This window comes from Octopus sinensis, linkage group LG13 (assembly GCF_006345805.1).
Source record: "Octopus sinensis linkage group LG13, ASM634580v1, whole genome shotgun sequence".
NCBI lineage: Eukaryota > Metazoa > Mollusca > Cephalopoda > Octopoda > Octopodidae > Octopus > Octopus sinensis.
The window spans coordinates 64,310,230-64,332,108 of NC_043009.1; the positions used below are offsets into that span (position 1 = coordinate 64,310,230).

Below are 21,879 nucleotides of genomic sequence, written 5' to 3' on the forward strand. Positions count from 1 at the left end.
AGTAGGTAGTGTTTCACTTCCAGGTCTTTCGGAAAATAAGTCAGTCCAGCACTTTTAAAGATCGCAAGCGAGCGGACTGTGAAGTGAATTGTTTTTGAGAAACACAGTACTGACTAATAGAATATTATTCTCTCCCCCTTTGATATAGTTCTTAATGTAATTTATTTTTGTTACTCTTACTAAGTAGATGTTTTACGACACTCAAAGCCTGTCTACACTGATCTTAGCCAAGTCCTATCTTTTCTCTTCTGATAAACAGTGTATCAATATCGCTGTTTTCTGTGGTAACTTGCAATCACTGTCTGAATCTTGCAGGTTTTAATATCTACAGAATGAATATCCTCTAAAGACCAGTCAAGTATCATAAATGTAGGTATCGTCATACGTTTGAAAAATACATTGTGGGTTATTGTCTCGTGAAAGGAAAGCCGAGCTTTCAGTAGTGTGAATGCTATTGGTCAGGTATTTTGGGACCTTTCATTAGCAGCAACTAAGACAGCAAATACGTTTATCGGCTGCAACATTATAGCTGCTATGAATGGAGAATAGGGTAGTATACTTTTCTGTAATCAAGCCATGCTACCACGAGATTTCCGCCGCGTTGTCTTATTCCCAAAATATATTTGCCAAGAGTTGTTCTGTAAACATATCTACAGTTCCTTCTGCTTATATCTACAGTTCCTTCTGCTTATATTCTATAATCATCTTTCTCGGGCCAGTTTTATCAATTTTAAATAGAGATATATAATAATTCAATAATGGTTATGATGGCAGCGTCAGTTTGTTTGTATTTTAATTGGTTTTTCCTATAACATATTTTGGCTAGTTTTGAATGTCTTAAAAAAAGCTCATTTGCATCACTGGAATTGGAATAAGAACTGTTATCCGAGACAAACATTTTTCGGCCAAAAGAAAATGCTAGTTATCAAAGCTTGTTTACCCCTGAAGTGGTTTAAGTTTGGGAGCGTTTCATCCTTGTGTTTTTCTAGTTACTCCTAGCTATAATCATTTCCACTAAACTTTTCATACAGCAACACTGTAAATCTTGATTTAAGTAAAAGGGCTCAGGAAACTGAAAGAAATACTATGTCTTAGATAGCTGAGAGATTAGATAATATTTGTGTATTTGTGTGTGTGATGGAGTTTTAGTGAGAGGTACCAAACGCCACCTTTTCCCAAAAGCTCTATCGCACACATAGATGGATAGACGATTCTCAAGATAATTCCTCACAGAGAAGTCGTATAAAGCAAACTCTACAAATTATCCATATCTTCAAGTTTTTGAAGCAGATACAAATCCTTCGTTTCAGGCACTAATAGGATCAGTAATCCAGCAAGAGCTCCAATGAACCCATAGACACTGAGTGGTATCCAATAGCCATATACATTGAGACCAATGATTAGTGGTGCAATGAGACCACCAGTACGAGCGAACGATGAACCTACACCCATTCCAATGTTTCTGAAATACGCAAAAATAAAGAATATTTCACATTAATGTAGATATAGATATGCAAATATTTCAGAGTGCATTTAATACAAAAAAGGCAGAGAAATAGATTGAGAGTGAGATTGTGATTTTAAAGGATGCGCATTTCGAAGTACATTTACTGAAACATTGTTAAAACTCGTATCCGTTAAGATACAACTGGATATTTATATACCTCTGTTGTTAATATTTCCAAAGAGATGGCAAGGTGGCAAGTCGGCAAAATCGTTAGCACACCGGGTGAAATGCGTAGCGGCATTTCGTCCCTCTTTACGTTCTGATGTCGACATTGCCTTTCATCTTTTCGGTGGTCGATGAAATAAGTGCCAGTTGAACACTAGAGTCTATGCAATCGACTTATTACCTCCCTCGAAATTGCAGGCCTTGTGCCAAAAGTTGAAGCCAATATTTCCAGAGATGTCGAGAAGACCAGGGTGAAATGACAAGCGAAATGTAAGCTGGAGAAATATACTAACAGGTAATTTCCTCTAATAATCTGCGATATCCACCAACAAGAAATCGGATTTCCCATGAGGTTGTCGCTAATGATACGGTTTCGTAATGAGCTTCAAAACATTGGCTGATGGTAACCCGAACAGACCACCCTGCACTTATTTTGCACATGTGCAGCTGCACAATTCCAGAGTGTATAATCTCTATTTACTCATAATAAAGTTACTTTTCTCCTGCATACAATCATGACTCAGTTAATTATTGGGGCGCTGGCATATGCAGCACTCTGCCTAAATCCCAGTCTTGAGGAATTAGGCTTCTCAAAGTCAGAAAAGAGAAAGCTGACTGGAAGACTACAGAACCAAGTCATCACTGGAACTGTAAAAATCTGTAAAACTTTCCAGAAGTTTATCATTTAAGTATATATGAGCATGTCTAGATATGCAACTATGTACATGAGAATACATACGTAAAACAAGACATACAAATCTGCATACATACATACATACATACATACATACATACATACATGCATGCATACATACATACATACATACATACATACATACATACATACATACATACATACATACATACATACATACATGCCCTGTTGTTGATGTTGAAATCCCAATGAAGGAGCCTTGAATCTTGAAATAAAACTGAATAACGACATACATACTCTAGACAGAACTCTCGTCAAAAGCATCTCATCATGATCATTCCACTTTCGAACACGAGAGTAAATGGGCAGAAATGATACTTACCTTCTACGCATGCGCTAAAGAAGAAGCTTAACTTTGATAACAGTCTATTATTTTTTTCTCTTTATATAGCTATTTGTGGGTTATGTTTGCGGGTAAGTGTATATTTGTATGCATACAAAGATATACACGTTTGTGCAACAATATTTCATAAGGAATTATATCAGTACACTTCCATTGCCGAATCATTCCAAGTATACCAGAGAAATTCCTCTTCAAGGGGTTAAAATTATTCACTTACCGTACTTCTGTTGGAAAAAGTTCTGCTGAGGTCAGAAAAATACCGACAAATGCTGCCGTCCCGCCAAGCTTGCCGAGGACAGCTAATATCAGAGGCAACCAAATGTTAACTGAAAGGAAATTGTATAGACTGAGCATAAAGATATTTGACTTTTATTAACAGTAAAACAAGTTACGTTGTCGAGGAATTATTTCGCAGTGAATCGAAGAAATGGATTTTGTGTAGTTGGGATATTACTCTTTACTCTCTTTTACTTGTTTCAGTCATTTGACTGTGGCCATGCTTGAGCACCGCCTTTAGTCGAGCAAATCGACCCCAGGACGTATTTTTTGTAAGCCTAGTACTTATTCTATCGGTTTTTTTGCCGAACCGCTAGTAAACACACCAGCATCGGTTGTCAAGCGATGTTGGGGGGACTATCAGAAGCAACAGGCATTATACATTCTTGTTGGAATCCCAAGCGTGACCAACACGGATTACTCTTTACTCTTTACTCTTTTACTTGTTTCAGTCATTTGACTGTGGCCATGCTGCAGCACCGCCTTTAGCCGAGCAAATCGACCCCAGGACCTATTTTCTGTAAGCCTAGTACTTATTCTAACGGTCTGTTTTGCCGAACCGTTAAGTTACGGGGACGTAAACACACCAGCATCGGTTGTCAAGCGATGTTGGGGGGACTATCAGAAGCAACAGGCATTACACATTCTTGTTTGAATCCCAAGCGTGACCAACACGGATTATGGATATTATTCAGCTATCTCGTTATTGCTCTACCCTTAAATCTCCTGCCGATAAGTTCTGCATGAAGAATCCACCTTGCGATTCTTCCCTGTCACATTCTAATCACATGTCCGAAGTAGCGGAGCTGTGACCTATCAATGTGTGCAAGTAGCGGCTCGACCTAGTCAGACACCCTGATCCCCAAGCTACGCACCCTGTCGAAGAACGTTACCCCAGAAATTCTTCAAGGAAATCTCATTTCGGTCGCTTGTTTTCACGATCGTACTCTTCCCGTAATTATCCAAAATTATTATTTTGGAATAAGTTTCGGATTATCAGCAGAATATTTTCCGCTGGTGAAACAGACAACTAAAAGTCGAAAGAAATTTATAATAAGATCCATTTTGCTTCGGATTCTATTATAAATTTGCTCTCCGTAAAAACTACACTTAAAAGTATTCTCGGTGAAAGCGACATAATTTTTGTCTGCACTATCCATGAAAGTGATCTGCGTGCTATAAACTTGAGCCTCTGATCGAAGAGATATAATTAAGAAGACAGAATGTGATATCAATGTTATTGTTTAATCAGTATTTACCTCATAATTTAAAACATTTCATAACAAACCAATTTCAATAGTCTTTTATTTGTTTCAGTCATTTGACTGCAGCCATACTGGAACACCACCTTTAGTCGAGCAAATCGACCCCAGGACTTATTCGTTGTAAGACCCCGGGACTTATTCTTTATTTTATCGGTCTCTTTTTGCCGAACCGCTAAGTTACGAGGACACACCAGCATCGGATGTCAAGCGATGTTGGGGAAACAACCACAGACACACAAAAACACACAGACACATATATAACATATATATATATGACGGGCTTCTTTCAGTTTCCATCTACCAAATCCACTAACAAGGTTTTGGTCGGCCCGAGGCTATAGTAGAAGACACTTGCCATAGGTGCGACACAGCGACTCCTGCACCTTGACTTTAATCATAAACATATAATGCTGTTCATTGTTGTCTGAACGAAATGAGTTTATGATATCCCAATATAGGAAGGCGGCGAACTGGTTCAATGGTAGGCTGGGCATTAACTGCATTTCGCCCGTACTTGTGTTTTAAGTTCAAATTCCACCGAGGTTGACTTTGCTTCTCATCCTTTCGGGGTCGTTAAAATAAGTACCAGTTGATTACTGGGGTCGATGTTAATCGACATACTCCTTCCCCTAAAACTCCTGACCTCCTGCCAGAAGTTGAAATCAATATTTCACTATAGGAAGGCGGTAAGCTGGCAGCATCGCTAGCACGCTCGACAAAATGCTTCGCGGCATTGCGTCCGTATTTACGTTTTGAGTTCAAATTCCGCCGCGATCGACTTTGCTTTTTATCCTTCCGGGGTCGATAAAATAAGGGCTTACTGAGATCGATGTAACTGACTCCCCACTTCCCCTCGAAAGTGCTGGCCTTGTGCCAAAATTTTGAAGCCAATATTTCAAAATACGGAATTTCGTTTACTGATTCAAGTTTTAAACTGAATCAAATTTTGTGTACACCAGTAACCGACAATAGTGTCATTGCAATGTTTGAACTAAATCGAATTATGTCAGAAGAATTAACATATTACACAGAGGAAGCTTGCTGCTAGAGAAATAAGAAATGAATATTATATATCGGTTTTCTCCCAGTTGACATTTTTCTTAATATTGAGATGATGCAGATTACATCGTATTTCTCTTTAAATCCTCTCCTCTATAATGGATCATTATTAGGCTCTGGAGCATTGAAAGTTTTCCGACAATATATTTGAAGATCTGCAGTTATGTGTATGTGTGTCTGTGCGTGCACACACATTTCCTATATTCTTATATATATATATATATATACATACTTGCATTCATACATTACATACATGTTGAAAATCATATTACAAGGCAAGGTAATTATTTATCTATGATATTTAACAACGAAAACACGTGATGTTTGATACAACAGAATATTACAGGGCAAGGTCCCAGACACTGAGGTCTTCTCTCCAGCTGATATGTCAAGCATTTACGCTGTGCTGGGAAGAGCGTAGGTCAGGTGGACAGGCAACCTTGTTCGAAGGCCTGACGCACGACTCCTCAAAAGACTGCCAACTGGCAAAAGAAAAGCACAAACAAAATGGACAGAACAAGCGTTTCAAGGATACAGTCAAAGCCTTGTTGAAGTATTTTGAGATCAATCCTGATACTTAAGAAATGCAAGCAGAGAGCCACCCTGCCAGGTGAAGCTGCACCAACAGAAATGTCCCTTTCTACGAACAGAACAGGATTGCAGAAGCTCAAAGTAAACGTGAGTTGCACAACTCCAAAGCCGACCCCTTGCCTTCAGTCCCAGCAGACGGCCAGTGCCTGACTTGTGGCAGAACCTTCTGAGTACGCATCTTACTTGTACTTAATTGTACTTGTGGCGACATTCACCCTGGGCGGGTGGAGTCGGCTTCTTCTACCACCCTCGAGGCATCTCGAACCATGGCAGCCCACGCACGACGGTCCTGCGCCAGTTCACTGGAAATAGCGAGCCAGTCACGGTTCCATCGGCGCAGGCCGACCACCTACGGTCAACCATTGTATTCACCATTGAGAATTCATGGAAGAAGTTTCGTGGGAATATATGGATTTCACAAGCGGTCCCCAACAATCCCGCATTTAGAGACATCCTGTTTGCCGCAGATTGTCCGCAGACGCAGGACAGAACGACCGAGGAGTCGCCGGTTGCCGAAACAGACACTCCGAGGATTTTCACCAGAGCCCCGGGTTGTGGCCCCTAATACCACTCGGTGTCAGACCAATCCGCCTTGGGTGGCCCTACCAGGAACCGAAGTTCCCCACGGCATAGCTCTGACACTACCCGTTGCCAGCGTCCCCACCACGGTGAGGAGAGGATGGACTTTGGGGACGCTGTCGCCCACAGCTGGACCTCCGCGGTCACCTTCTCCTATGTAATGTCCTTGATTAGGTTATCGTCGACAACGACGGACGAACATTATTATTATATATAAATCTTTGTTGCTTCACCAGAAGCGATAAATTACAGGTCTCAGTACAAATATTGAGTACTCTTTTAATAAATTATAGGCAAATAATGAAGGCAAAGTCGGCCTCGGCGAAACTTGAATTCAGAAAGTAAAGACGGATGAAATGCCGCAAAGCATTTTGTCCGGTGTGCCAACGATTCTGCCAGCTCGCCGCCTTTATGTCGTAGTGAAATATAATTAAAAACATTATAAGAATGATAAATTTATTTGACTGTTTGACATTTGCTTATAAGCTTAATATTTATGAGATTTAACAACGAAAACATGCAATGTTTGATACAACAGAAGAATATTACCTTTAGACACAAAGTTTGAAACAATACAATTCATTCCACCGAATATCAAGAAGAAGCAAAGCGGCTTACGATGACCAAACCATATAAAGGAATAATATCCAAGAATGTTGCCTGGAATTTCCACGGCTGTCATCAGAAAGAAGTTCATGTAGCGATCTCCAGACATATCAACAGATATTAGCGTCATTCCGAAGTATATCATACTGCTGGCCAGCCTGTAATTAAACGGTAGCATTGACTGAGAAATAACTTGGCTAAATGACTACGTCTGGTAGCCGGGTACATGCAAATGCGATAGTGTGTAGTTATTAAAGATCGTTTCAATCTTGACTCAAGGTTAGTAGTTTTGAGAGGAAGTGGTAAGTCGGTTACATCTATCTCAGTAATTGGCTGGTATTTATTTCATCGACCCTGAAAGGATAAAAGCCAAAGTCGATCTCGGCGGAGTTTCAACTCAGAACGTGAAGTCGGTCAAAATACCGCTAAGAATTTTGCTCAGAGTGATAACGATTATTATTTACTCTAGGTACAAGGCCCAAAATTTATGGGAAGGGGGCCAGTCGATTACATAGTCCCCAGTACGCAACTGGTACTTAATTTATTGACCCCGAAAGGACGAAAGCAAAGTCGACCTCGGCGCAATTTGAACTCAGAACGTAACGGCAGGTGAAATTCCGCTAAGCATTTCGCCCGGCATACTAACGTTCCTTATTTCTTTATTGCCCACAAGGGGCTAAACATAGAGGGGACAAACAAGATCAGACAACGGGATTAAGCCGATTACATCGACCCCAGTGCATAACTGGTACTTAATTTATCGACCGAAATACCTATTTCTTTACTACCCACAAAGGGCTAAACACAGAGGGGACAAACAAGGACAGACAAACGGATTAAGTCGATTACATCGACCCCAGTGAGTAACTGGTACTTAATTTATCGACCCCGAAAGGATAAAAGGCAAAGTCGACCTCGGCGGAATTTGAACTCAGAACGTAGCGGCAGACGAAATACCACAAAGCATTTCGCTTTGCGTACTAACAATTCTGCAGGTCGCCGCCTTGGAGTGTTAACGATTCTGCCTGTTTACTGTCTTTGAGTAGTTATTAATAGTGGTTTCAAATTTTGGCACAAGGCCAGCAAGTTTACAGGAGGTTTTAGTCGAATACATCGATCTTAGTGCTCAACTGGTACTTAGTTCATAGACCACGAAAAGATGAAAGGCAAAGTCAAGCTCGGCGGAATTTGATCTCAAGACATAAGGCCGGAAGAAATGTCGCTAAGGATCTTAGCCGGCGCGGTAACGATTCTCCTAGTTTGCCATCTTAATAGTTTGTTCCTTCTCGAGCCATCCCTAGCTCATAAGGGCCGGTTTGCCGGTTTCCTTGGCGTATGGGTTCCCTACCTGGATGGGACGCCGGTCCGTCGCAGGTGAGCTGCAAGATGCAGGAGGAAAGAGTGAGAAAACGTTGTGGCCAAAGAGTCAGCAGAAGTTCGCCATTACCTTCTGCCGGAGCCGCGAGGAGCTTAGGTGTTTCGCTCATAAACACACACATCGTCCGGTCTGAAATTCGAACCCGCGATTCCTCGACCGCGAGCCCGCTGCTCTAACCACCAGGCCATGTGCCTCCACACCTTAGTTATTAATAGTGAATAACTAACTTGGTTCTATATATATAACTAGCAGTATCACCCGGCGTTGCTCGGGTTTGTAAGGGAAATAACTATATAAGCATTTATAAAGAGTTACTTCCCTTATATAAACCGAGCGAAAATGCATTTAAAAAGGCGGAAAAATTATGGTAAATTTTTTTTTAAATTGTAGACTCATTGTAGACGCGAGTTACTTCCCTTATATGATAGCAAAAAATGCATTAAAAATGGAAAAAAATGATGGTAAATTATTTTTAAAAATCGTAGACTCATCGTAGACGCGCGCTAATACCCAGAAGGACTCGATATGAATCACGACTATAAGATACCCGGTTTTGGTTAAACTGCACCGCAAAATGTGGAAGTAGTTAGGAATCTAAATCGTAGGAGACAGACACACAACTTGACTTTCATATATAAAGATTACGGTTTTTATTTTGAATATTCCTATAAATTTTACTATAAAATATTGTGATACATTTACAATTTTTATGTGTAATACTGAACACAATATAATATTTACCAGTTAAACCAAAGGTTTAAAGAAATCACGGCTCTTCGACGTGTTTTTAACAAATCTATTGGAGTGTAGGTCTTGTGATCCCTCTTTCCTAGATATTCGTCAAATTTGGATTTGCTTTCTGCTTCTCTTTGAAGTTTCCTAATAAGATTTAGAGTATCCTCATTATCTTTCTTATTTGTTCTTGCTATCTTGTTACAGGACTCTTCAAATTCTGTAGATCTCCCTTTACTAAGAATCCATCTGGGAGATTCGGGAAGATATCTACAAAGTAAAAATCATTGATAGCGAATAAAATAACGAAGTTTCTTTTTTTTTTTATGCAATTGAAAAACTGAAGTTGTAAAATGTAAAGTTTGAAATTGTGACGTGATGCAATTTAGGAAATTTAAGCATGCGATGCAATCTTCAGAGAATTATTCCGTCGATGTGTTTATTGTATGTAAGAACTGTAATATATATCGTTAAGTTGATAGTTGTCACTAAATAGCATGTTTTCAGCATATTCATTCCACGTACAGATACTCACGAATGTGTGAAGTTCTATCATAAACCAACACAGCAAACTGGAAATGTTAGGAAACCTGATAACTTCACAAAAGAAGAGTGAGATTTGATTTGCAACACACACACACACACACACACACACACACACACACACACACACACACACACACACACACACACACACACACATACACACACACACACACACACAAACACATACACACATATGTGTGTGTGTGTTAAATGGAGACGAGCACCAAAACTTTCATGTGGCACGCTTGAACAATTGTGAAGATCTCTTTACATAGAACCATTGGTTACCTTGTTAACCCACAAACAAAGTACATACATGCATATTTTAAATTGATCATAATTATAATTCTACGAATATTTTGTAGTTAATTATCCCATTCGGTAAGCAAATAGTTTATACTTTTTCCAAATTGTTCAATACAGCAATAAAAAAATATTTTCCTAAAATTCATATGTATCATTAAATTTTTAACAAAACCAAAATCCCTTTGGTTTATTCTAATTGAAGAAACATTGCACAAATGACAGCAGCTCTCAACCAAAACATAATCACGAAAATTCAAAAAACTATTCTGGTCAGTGTGGGAAAGTGAATATTGAGACTAATACTAGTGATATAAGCAATGCCAAACGGAATAAGAAAACTGGAATAGAAAGAAACTCTGCAAATATAACCGCCGCAGAAAGAGAAACAAACCCGCTTCATAAAATAAATGACGTTGACCCCAATAAGAATTCTGCTAGAAAGAGAAGTAATATAACGTTATTACACGAAAGTGTAAATAATTAAAAAATTTCGTTTTACCTCTAACAAACAAATTAATATGAAATCTGAACGAAATATGTAAGACAAGAGCACTCAGAAAGCGCAAACACGCGCCAAACAACACCAACGTCCACTTAACGATTAGTCGGAGATGATTTTTAAAATGAGAATATATGAAATAAACTCGACTGCTCTCACAAACGAGAATACTAAAAATAAACCCGACCGCTCTCAAAGATTAAGTAAAAAAAAAAAACAGGAAAAATAATCCACAATTCTTGTCCAGTACCCGATCGATCCCAAAATCTAATCAGTTCGTGTCAGTCACAAGGCCAAACATTCCTGAAAATTTCATCCGAATCCAACAAGCGGTTCTTGAGTTATCTTGTCCACGAACAAAGAAAATAATACCGCTGCCTTCGCTAAGACGGAGGTAATATTTTCTGCAATTGTTGAAGTCAAAGTTCATTCTTTGTCAATAATAAATGCAAAGCAAAAAAATGTGGTATATAGATGAAAAGTTACTTCAAAGGGAACTGAATATTTTTACATCAGTGCAACATTACTTAATTTCAAAAACAGATTCGCTAATCATTTAAATTCGTTTAGAGACAGAAATAAAAATTCCAAGCAAGTCTAAGTAAATTAATCTAGTCTATTAAAGATAGTAAAAAGAAAATGTTACTATCAACTGGGAATTAATCAGTACCGCTAAACCCTATCGACTAGGGACAAAGAAATGTAACCTAAGGATAGAAAGATTTTTGCCAAATTTTTTACATCAGAGTATAATATAATACATTCTAGACAAGAACAATCTTTACGATGCTTGCATAAGGAAAATGGACCTTTAAACAACTTAAATAAGTTATAAATAATCAAACAACCATAATATATTACAAACGAAATATTTTGAATTAACTGACTCAATAAAACGAACAAATGTTTATCTAAGCAATACTTGGAATTAAAAATAGAGTTCGCGTCGGAATTAACGTTTAACGCCACATCATTCAACGGAATTCTAAAATAAACATAAAGCTGTAACCAGTTCAATCTAAAAGGATATTACAGTGAAGACTCTGAAGAAACTACACTGGTATTACAGAGCAAAGTTGCAAATGCAAAAGTTACTAACCGATGTAGTTGAAACATATGTAGGTCAATAATAAGCTGTATTTAAATCCAAAAATAAATTAAGATTCATGAAATGTTACTTCATCATACTCCTTATTTTATATATACATACATACATACATACATATATATATATTTAAGGAAAATAAGACAAGGTAGAAAATGCTAAAATAATTTTATCGTGAAGAACATTTATGAGACTTTTCAACTTAGAGTAAAGCATAAGAAACAATTAAATTGTGGAAAAATTAAATGAAATGTTTTTAAAAATTATTTCCATAGTTTTCAAACGCGAGGGACATTTTTCTTTTTCAGTCTGTCTCTGTCTCTTTCTTTTTTACTCTTGTGAGTTATAAAGAGAGAGAGAGAGAGAGAGAGAGAGGGAGAGAGAGAGAGAGGAGAGAGAGAGAGAAAGAGAGAGAGATAATAGTGCAGATATACAAGTAAAACCGCTTGGATTAGATATATAAAATGTACATACATAAATACATGTAAATTGAGGTGGAGACAAAGACTGGAGATATTAAGACAACAAACGTTCATGTGTAATAATATAAACATTTATATATTAACAGAGCAGATTTACACAGAATACAATACTCTCTCTCTCTCTCTCTCGCACACACACACACACACACACACACGCACATATGTACAGGTCGTCGTCGACTTACGATCTTTACGACTTACGACCGATCGACTTAACGACGTTTGGCGCGCCAGCTCCCGGCAGCAATAATTAAGTACACTTGAAATCTAATAAGTTTAATGTCTTAGAAATTAACCCATCTACGAATGATGTCAGCTAACAAACACTTCCCCTAGGTTTGGTTATCGATCGCCACTGTGTTGGATGACTATCCTGTCGCAGAGACATCGAGGCAATCTCGTATTTGTTTATAAGACAACTCCTTGAGACTCCGAAATTTTTGACTATCACCAGTATAATGATATAATACAGAATGCTGTGTGTGACGTTTACCTGAGAATGTACCTTAAGAATATAAAAATATAAAACAAAGTTATGTAGACATACAGGCCGACTTACGACCAGTGAGTCGGAACCAATTGTGGTCGTAAATCGACGACGTCTTGTAAATATACATATAGTTTAAATTTACTGAAAAACAAAAGATGAAGACAGGTGTATGAACAACAAGCAAGAAGTGTATCAGATTGACGCCCGGGAAAAATGAAAAAAAGTCCTTTACGTTTCAAGCCTATGTTTATATATATATATAGGTCGGGCAGGGGAGGGTAATTGAACCGCATTCATGTTTTGAATTCGGCGGTGCTAACATTAAATATTATCTGTCCGATACCGTTAGGTAGAGAGATATGTTCAATTATTCCAGTACTTTCGAATCCTGGGGTCCTATGCTGAAGAGGAAAACGTTGGGTAAAGTATAATTATATATTCTTTATTCCAAACCTAATTCCGAAACGCGCGTCCATAGGTGACCAGATATTGATTGATTTTCGTTACTTTTCCTCTCTGCCTGTGTGATTGTTTTCAAGTATTTTGGTTTTTCTAGGAGTCCCTTTTTAAAGTAGAAGAAATAGCTAACGTTTTTTGGCTGCTATTTCTAAATTTCGGTATGTGATGAAGCAAATCTTTGCTGAACCCTATTTATTAAGTATATATATATATATATATATATATATATATATAGCTTAGCCATTGCGAGATTAATAACCCGGTGCAGGACTCAATACACATATGTTTCAGAATGAAATTTTAGCTACGTATAGACCAGTAATAAAAGAGATGACAAAGGCGTAAATGGTTATCTAAAGAACTTCATTAGCTTACAGCTGTTTCTGCTACCAGATGCAGTGGACGCTTAGTTGAGAGAGTGAATAACACCTTATAGCTTCATCGGAGCCTCAAATATGAAGAGGAATTTATTTGGGAAAGAATTAGATTTGTACTGTATGAGGAACCACATCAACAATTTGAAAAGTCAATACAGATGTATATAAGAAAAGTGTATGTGGAAAATGTCAGTAGACGTATTAGTGAAAATATATATTTATATATATACAAACATATGCGCTCTGCGTGGTATGTGTATCTGCATGTGTGTGTATAGAAGACTGCAATTTTGGCCTCTTTGCTCAAATAAATTAGCAAGTCAAATCTTATCTGTAGATATAATGTTTACGATAAAATGTTCAGAAACTAACACTCAGATTATCGTTACATTCCTACAAAAAGATACCTACTTCAATGCTACAATGACGATCAGAATATGTGGAACAGTTGCAACATAAATTAGGTGCTGCCATTTGCGAAGTAGATACGCCACACCTGCTAGAAATGTTCCTCCAACAGCGAAGGCTCCGTTCGTAACTAAGTTCATTTGTGTTTTGTACTTTTGAGAGACACATTCTATAACTGTAAAAAAACAAAAAAAGAAAGTATAACGTTAGAATTTCTTGATAACATCATGTACGACAAAGTAATCTTTATATATAAAAGAGAGGTTGTGTGCTGTCTGTCTCCTACGATTTAGATCCCTAACTACTCCCACATTTTGCGGTGCAGTTTAACCAAAACCGGGTATCTTATAGTCGTGATTCATATCGAGCCCTTCTGGGTATTGGCGCGCGTCTACGATGAGTCTATGATTTAAAAAAAATTTACCATCAATTTTTCCCATTTTTAATGCATTTTTGGCATATATAAGGGAAGTAACTCTCTAAAAATTTATTGAGATGGCTATTATACTTTATATCTCTAAAAATGCTTATATAGTTATTTCCCTTACAAACCCGAGCAACGCCGGGCGAAACTGCTAGTGATATATAATTTATCAATATGGTGGCATGGTTGTGAGACAAGAAATTTACTTCTCAGGTACGGGGTTCCGGGTTCAGTCTCACTGCGTGGCACATCGAGCAAGTGTCTTCTGCCATAGCATCGGGTCGATCAAAGCCTTGTGGATTTGGTAGACGGAAACTGAAAAACACGCGTCGTATGCCACACACACACACACACACACACACACATACATCTGTACGTAAAAGTAGAACGTTGGAATGAGTGCTCAATGCTGCATTGGTGAATAATTTCTTTATTGTGAATTAAGGCCTTAATTCACAAATATAATATATAATAAATATATATTATATATATATAATAAATAATAAATTATATATATATATATGCTTATATGGGTACAGCACATCACCAACGGTGCAAATAACATGAAATACGTAAACAAACGAGTAAACTACGTAAACAACAAGAGAAAATGGAAAACAAAATAAGTTAATTCAGAAAAAGACCCCTTCATCATTTGTCGGTTGTCTATCTACTCCCCATATCGAGCATTCAACGACACTATGAATCTTCAAAGACAGTTGGTCTCATAAATTCTACAATAAAATTTTGGATATTTGGAGGGTCAAAGTTGGGAATAAAAAAAGACAGTGGAAACCGAACGAAAACAAGGATGGAGGGTCATTAGACCGGAACGAGAGGAAAATAGTGAACGCTGGGAGAAACATTCTTTTGAAAAGAGAAAAGATAGGAAAAAAAGAGAAAAATACGGCCATTCGTTTAAACGTCGGTGCAGGGACAGAAAGATGGTCATGTGAGGAAAAGAAAGAAGGCCGAGGATCACGTGTGAGCAACGTGTGTGAACGTGTGTGTGTGTGTATTTGTGTGAGGGAGGGAGAACATAATAATCATCTATGGACCCAGAAAACAGCATGCACCCGTTAATGTTGTTCCGTGAAGCACATCCAGAATTGTACACAAAACATTTTCATTTGAAAATAAACAGAAATCATTAAAAAAATTCTCTGTTCAAACATCAATCAATAAAATGTAACACAGCATGGCAGCATTTTTACAGAATTGCCAAAGAGACACAAAGCACAACCTACACAACATATTCTACGCCATTATTATTCAATAAAATAACGCAGCACTTATTATTCTTAGACAAAAACTTACACAATTCACAATTTGTCACAGTGATATTCTCCTAATAATATAAACATCTGGCTCTCTATCGGTTTCGACAAGGGTTCCAGCTGATACATCCTGTTGTTAACATGCAAGTTGCTGAGCACTCCACAGACATGCTTTTATTGCAGTTGAAACTGACATATTAAGTAATGAAATAAAAAGTCCAAGTATGAAGAATTTCAGAATACTTACTATTAGTGTATAAAATTACAAAATTGCCTGAAAATCCAATTCCTACAAAGAAGTATATAATAACGAAGACAATATAACTTGGTGCCTGTGTTTTGGCAAAGCTGGAAATTATGATAAGTATTTCTGCCGCACAGTAGGTTTTGAATCGGCCGAATCTGGAAAAAGTAAAATCATTCAGAGCAATGAAGGGTTCAAACATCGACAGCGAAAATCCTTAAAATTTTCCCACCCCTTAAATTCCTTTTTCGTCATGTCAAACTGTTGAATTCTAGATTAACTTCTCTCTCTCTCTCTCTCTCTCATTATTTCTTCCTTTCTCTCTATCTTTCTAGGTATATATACACACGCACTCTCACATATATGTACATGAACGCACACGTACACACACACACAGACTCGAACTCACATCCCTGTGTAGTGCTTTACCAATTACGCTAAACTGCACACTGACAAATTATTTCGCAATTTTCGAACTTAGAAATCTAGCTTATAAGACTCTGTATAAGGTAGATTTATAAGCTCAAAAATTGCGGATTAATTTATTACTGGGCTGTTTAGCTAATTACTTATACTATTATTTAATTGGGTGCCACACATCCATCTCCAAGTATGTGTGTATATATATATAATATATATATATATATATATATATATATATATTATATATATATATATATATATTTATATAAACTTTGCTTATATATATATAATATATATGCAAACTTTGCTTCAAATCACTTGATACAAGTCTCATCTTAAATTCCAAAATTGAGGTGTTTAGCCGGTGAAGTCGTGAGAGGAAATTCATGTTGAAAAGATATTAACCGCTTGTTGACAGGCGATCGGAAATCGAGCATAAACTGACTGCTTTTTTTGGACACAACTTGTACAGTTCAAAGGGAAGTAACTCAGTCTCGCCCAGAGAAATTTGTTTCAGGATTCTTTTCACAACCCTCGATGTTCAAGACTGTATTCCTGCCACCATTAATAGAACGGTAATGTGTCTCTGGCCTGCAGGTCTGATGAATCGCCGATATTGCTAAGAGCATAATAGGTACAAAACCAATGGTGACTTCCTGGTTGGCCACATCCAAGGTCTACGTTAAACACTACTTAAAATGACTTATATTATGTCGACGCTTCCACCGACAATTCAGATATTTTTTAATACTTTTACTTACAATAGTGATATATATTTATAAATCCCCATTTGTTCATATTAAATTATACCCTTAATGAAAGTGAAAGTTTCGCACTTACTTGTCTGACAGTATACCAAATGCCAAATTTCCCACAGAGAAACCTCCAAACATCACAGACACGGCGGTGTTTTTCATCCATGCTCTGTCACAAGCTAAATCAAACTGAAAAAATGAAATTGTTAACAAAAGAGTCGTTCATATATCAATTAAAATGATTATACGAAAGTATATAATTCAAGGAAATAGACGCCTGATATATATATATATATATATATTATATATATATATATATATATATATATATATATATTAGATATAGGGTAAAATTAATTAATTAATAATTAATAATTTTACCAAGTAGTTCAGTACGTTAAAAAATAACCCTCATGTGTGTATGTATATATGTGTTTGTGTGTCTGCGTGTGTGTATATGTGTGTATATATATATATATGTATATATATATATATATATTATATATATATATATATATATATATATATATATAATATATATATATATATATATATATATATTATATATATATATATATATATATATATATATAATATTATATATATGTATGTGTGTGGGTGTGTGTGTGTGTGTATAGATATATGTATATATATAACACTTAGATATGTTTCGACCAAAGATTGCTCCAGGCCATGTCTAACTTAATAGCACCACCTGATAGGATTATTCGAATCCTGTTTAAGTCAAGTTTTGTTTATGGTCCATTCAAGTAGTGAGTTTTTGTTGGGTGAGTTGTATCCAATTATGGGTGGCTTATCTGGTATTCCTTGAAGGAATCTATCCAGACTCCGTTTAAAGTTGATGGGATCCTTTTCCTCTTTGATCTCTTTCGGGACAATGTTAAATAAGGCAGGGCCTGTTGAGGAAAAGAAATCATGTTGCAGTGTACATGTATGTTGTGATCTTGAATTGGGCAGGGGACGTATGGCCCGTGATCCCAGTCTTGGATGAACCTTGAAGCTAATGTTCAGGTCGTTTGGGCAAAGTTGGCGGTATATTTTCCACATCGTACAAATGATGTACCGCTCACGGCGACGCTACAGAGAGTAAAGTTTCAAGGCTTTCAGCTATGCCTTCAATTCGTTTAGTGAGTGCCCTCTGGGGTGACTCAATCCTGGAAATGTTTTGTCTTGTATGGGGAGACCACAGTGGGCAGCAATATTCGAGGTGTGGCCGTACAAAGGAGGAGAAAAGTGGTATGATGACACCTTGTTCTCTGGACCGGAAAGTTTTTAAGATCCAGGAACTCATCCTACGAGCTATATCGACCTTCTTGTTGATGTTTGCACTCCAACTGAGATCGTCATCAACAATTACACACAGGTCTCTGATATTGTTAGAGGCTGTGAGCGGTTCCCCTGAAGGAAGAGAGTATGGCTGTTTTAGTATATATATATATATATATAAAAGGAAATGAAGAAAATGCTGACAAAATAATTTAAGTAATTTAAGTAATTTAATTAGGTCAAAGTTCTTTTTACCGGTTGCGCATTTGTTATGCTTATCAAAAGATTAGAGTTCCTTTCTGATAGATTTTTTCCTCTTATATATATATATACATACAGACAGACAGGTACTTTTTATTAAAGCTGCAAGATTATCACAGGACTGTTACTCAGAGTTTCACGTTCCCATTTCCCGTTCGTCGGACAGTTGTGATAAACACTGAATAAAAATCGTGACTGTGCAAGTAGTCTAATGTTATGTGATGTAATTCAAAATACGTGAATAAGCATTTGGATTTGATTGGGTGGCAGTTATTTTTCAAAATCTAACGGTATAATTGACATTACGAGCTGGGTGGTAGAGAGGTGTAAAGGTTAAACAGTAAAACTGTGATAAGACCAGAAAAACTCTTACGTGGAACGGGTGGGGACGGTCAAAAATTATAACTAATAATATAGTGAGTCGGGTGTTAGAAGATGGGGATAGATTAAATTCATAATAATAATAAATGGGATGTTATACTAATGAATTAATGGTGTGGAAATATTTATGTATGTATAAAGACATACGGGCATATTTACTTACATATACATATGGGTACGTACATTATTTACATTTTTTACATTTGACGGATATTTGTCTTCATCTTGTTTGCTGTTAACATAACGTTTCGGCTGATATACCCTCCAGCCATCATCAGGTGTCTTGGGGAAATTTCGAAACTGGGTTCTCATTTCATGTATGGAAAAATGGAGACCCCCACCTGTGGGATGAAGTTAAAATAATAGACAGAGAATACCACTGGAAAATACGAAAACTAAAAGAAGCCTCCTAAGCAGACCGAGTGTAGATATGAATAGCATATGGGAACCGGTATTAAGGAAGGATAGGAAAATAGTAGATTTATAAGCCCTAAAATTCACTCCATAATTGCACATGGGCATATGGTGTAGTGGTTAAGAGCGCGGGCTACTAACCCCAAGATTCCAAGTCTGATTCCGTCAAATGTAAATAATGTACATAATTCTCTTATAAGCATAACACTCGCGCGTACACATAAATATATATATACTCTTTTACTTGTTTCAGTCATTTGACTGCGGCCATGCTGGAGCACCGCCTTTAGTCGAGCAAATCGACCCCAGGACTTATTCTTTGTAAGCCCAGTACTTATTCTATCGGTCTCTTTTGCCGAACCGCTAAGTGACGGGGACGTAAACACACCAGCATCGGTTGTCAAGCAATGCTAGGGGGACAAACACAGACACACAAACACACACACACATAGATATATATATATATATATATATACATATATACGACAGGCTTCTTTCAGTTTCCGTCTACCAAATCCACAGACAAGGCATTGGTCGGCCCGGGGCTATAGCAGAAGACACTTGCCCAAGATGCCACGCAGTGGGACTGAATCCGGAACCATGTGGTTGGTTAGCAAGCTACTTACCACAGAGCCACTCCTGCGCCTGTATATATATATATACATACATATATATATAGTTTACTATGCAATTCTAGTAATGGGTTGAATGAGCAGGTAGAGGAGGAGGATGGGGGAACAACTTGTGTTTGGACATTCTCAGTAGCGAGTAACTATAAACAAATCAAATGAAACAAGAGCACCCAGAGAGCGCAAACTTCCGCCAAGGCAACACCAACATCCTCTGAACGATTATCCGGAGATGCTTTTTAAAATGACAATATCTGAAATAAACTCGACTGTCCTCACAAGCGAGAATACTAAAAATGAACCCAACCGCTGTCAAAAATTAAATAAAAACACAGGAAAATAGATCCCAAAATCTAATCAGTTCGAGGCCAAACATCCCTGAAAGTTTCATGCGAATCCATCCAGCGGTTCATGAGATATCTTCTTTGCAGACAAACAAGAGTAAAACCAATACCTTCGCCTTCGCTAAGGCGGAATTAATAAGTAAATGTAACTTTGCATATATATATATATATATATATATATATATATATATATAAAGTTATTCCAAACATGAAAACACAAAGAGAAAACACAACGTAAGGACGTGGAACAAATATAGTATTATTGGACTCTCAGGACAGAAGGAAAGAAGGAGGGTTTAACGTTTCGAGCGGAGCTCTTCGTCGGAAACATAGGAGAAGGAAAGATCCAGAGAAGGGAAGACAGAGGAAAAAAGTCGCCAACGGTACACACGCGGTCACATACGAGGTACATACGCATATATATATTTGCATATATACATACATACATATGTGCATCAATTTTGCAGTCTGAGTCACATCAGGCACATGCATACATAATGTGGTGTCCCCAATAAAGCAGACACATACCCACATGACTGCTTGAACTCAGTATTTTCGGCAGGACACCACCACTTTATATATGCATGTACCTGATGTGACCCAGACTGTAAAACGGATGCAACACAACGTGATGCGCAACACCCTCCTATAAAGCACAGTTGGCGGATGAGGCGAAACGTTCATCGTACTAAATAAAGATTAATACCAAATCCATCTTCCGTTTCCTTATTCGATTATTCTCCATCGGAAATATACTCTCCACTGCGGATGACACCAGGCAGCTCAAACCGTGCTAGTGCGTTACTGAACACATCAATACACTAATTAACATATGCCAATATATGCATATTGATGTAATGATTGCATTGTTCAACTAAATGGAGTTGCATGAAACGATCGTACTGCATTACCTCTAGATACACTTGTTGCTTATTTTGATTTTAACCACCTTACTTTGAAATTGTATGGATAATACTGTACTAAATTCTGGTGCCTCAACTTAAGTACCATAGTCATCTGAATCACAAATTACCATCTATAGTAATTATACTAGTTAACATCATGATTGTGATAATTAATGATACTTTTTCAAATAATGCTAAAATAATTTTAGTAATTGTTTTAATTAGGAATGGTCATTTTGCTAGTTTAGCCAATAAATATATAACGTAATTTTAGTAATAATAACAATAATAACATTAATTGAGGGCATAAACCCAAATATAAGTGAATTACTTGTGAATGAATAATGTACTCCACACAGTAAAATATAAACGAAACTGTTACAATTGATTGTAATATGAATGGATATTTAATTAGCCACGATTCAACTGTAATACAAGTAGAGGTGATTATAAGACCAGATTTCAAATTGATTTAAAAAGTAACGCTGTAACCTTCGACTGAATACCGACGCAGGAAGCTTGTTAAATTAGTTCACTTTGAAAACATTGCAAGTGATGGATCCTTGATGTAATTGCAGTGACTAGGATGCATAATTGCATATGGAGCAATGTGCAGTTGCTGCAGTAGAAACATATGTTGGTCATTG

At 37.2% G+C, this 21,879-nt stretch overlaps 1 protein-coding gene across 1 annotated transcript in view; it reads right to left on the reverse strand.

Annotated features, from left to right (window-relative positions):
- Positions 1 to 21,879, reverse strand: part of LOC115218492 (solute carrier family 22 member 15-like) — a 31,737-nt gene continuing 9,858 nt past the window's right edge. The window contains exons 3-9 of the mRNA XM_029788343.2: positions 17,097 to 17,200; positions 15,837 to 15,991; positions 13,892 to 14,063; positions 9,226 to 9,486; positions 7,050 to 7,264; positions 2,948 to 3,056; positions 1 to 1,462 (exon numbers count right to left, since the gene is read on the reverse strand). Coding sequence (XP_029644203.1) covers positions 1,255 to 1,462; positions 2,948 to 3,056; positions 7,050 to 7,264; positions 9,226 to 9,486; positions 13,892 to 14,063; positions 15,837 to 15,991; positions 17,097 to 17,200 — 1,224 coding nt within the window. The 3' untranslated portion in view covers positions 1 to 1,254. The remainder of the gene's footprint in view (positions 1,463 to 2,947; positions 3,057 to 7,049; positions 7,265 to 9,225; positions 9,487 to 13,891; positions 14,064 to 15,836; positions 15,992 to 17,096; positions 17,201 to 21,879) is intronic.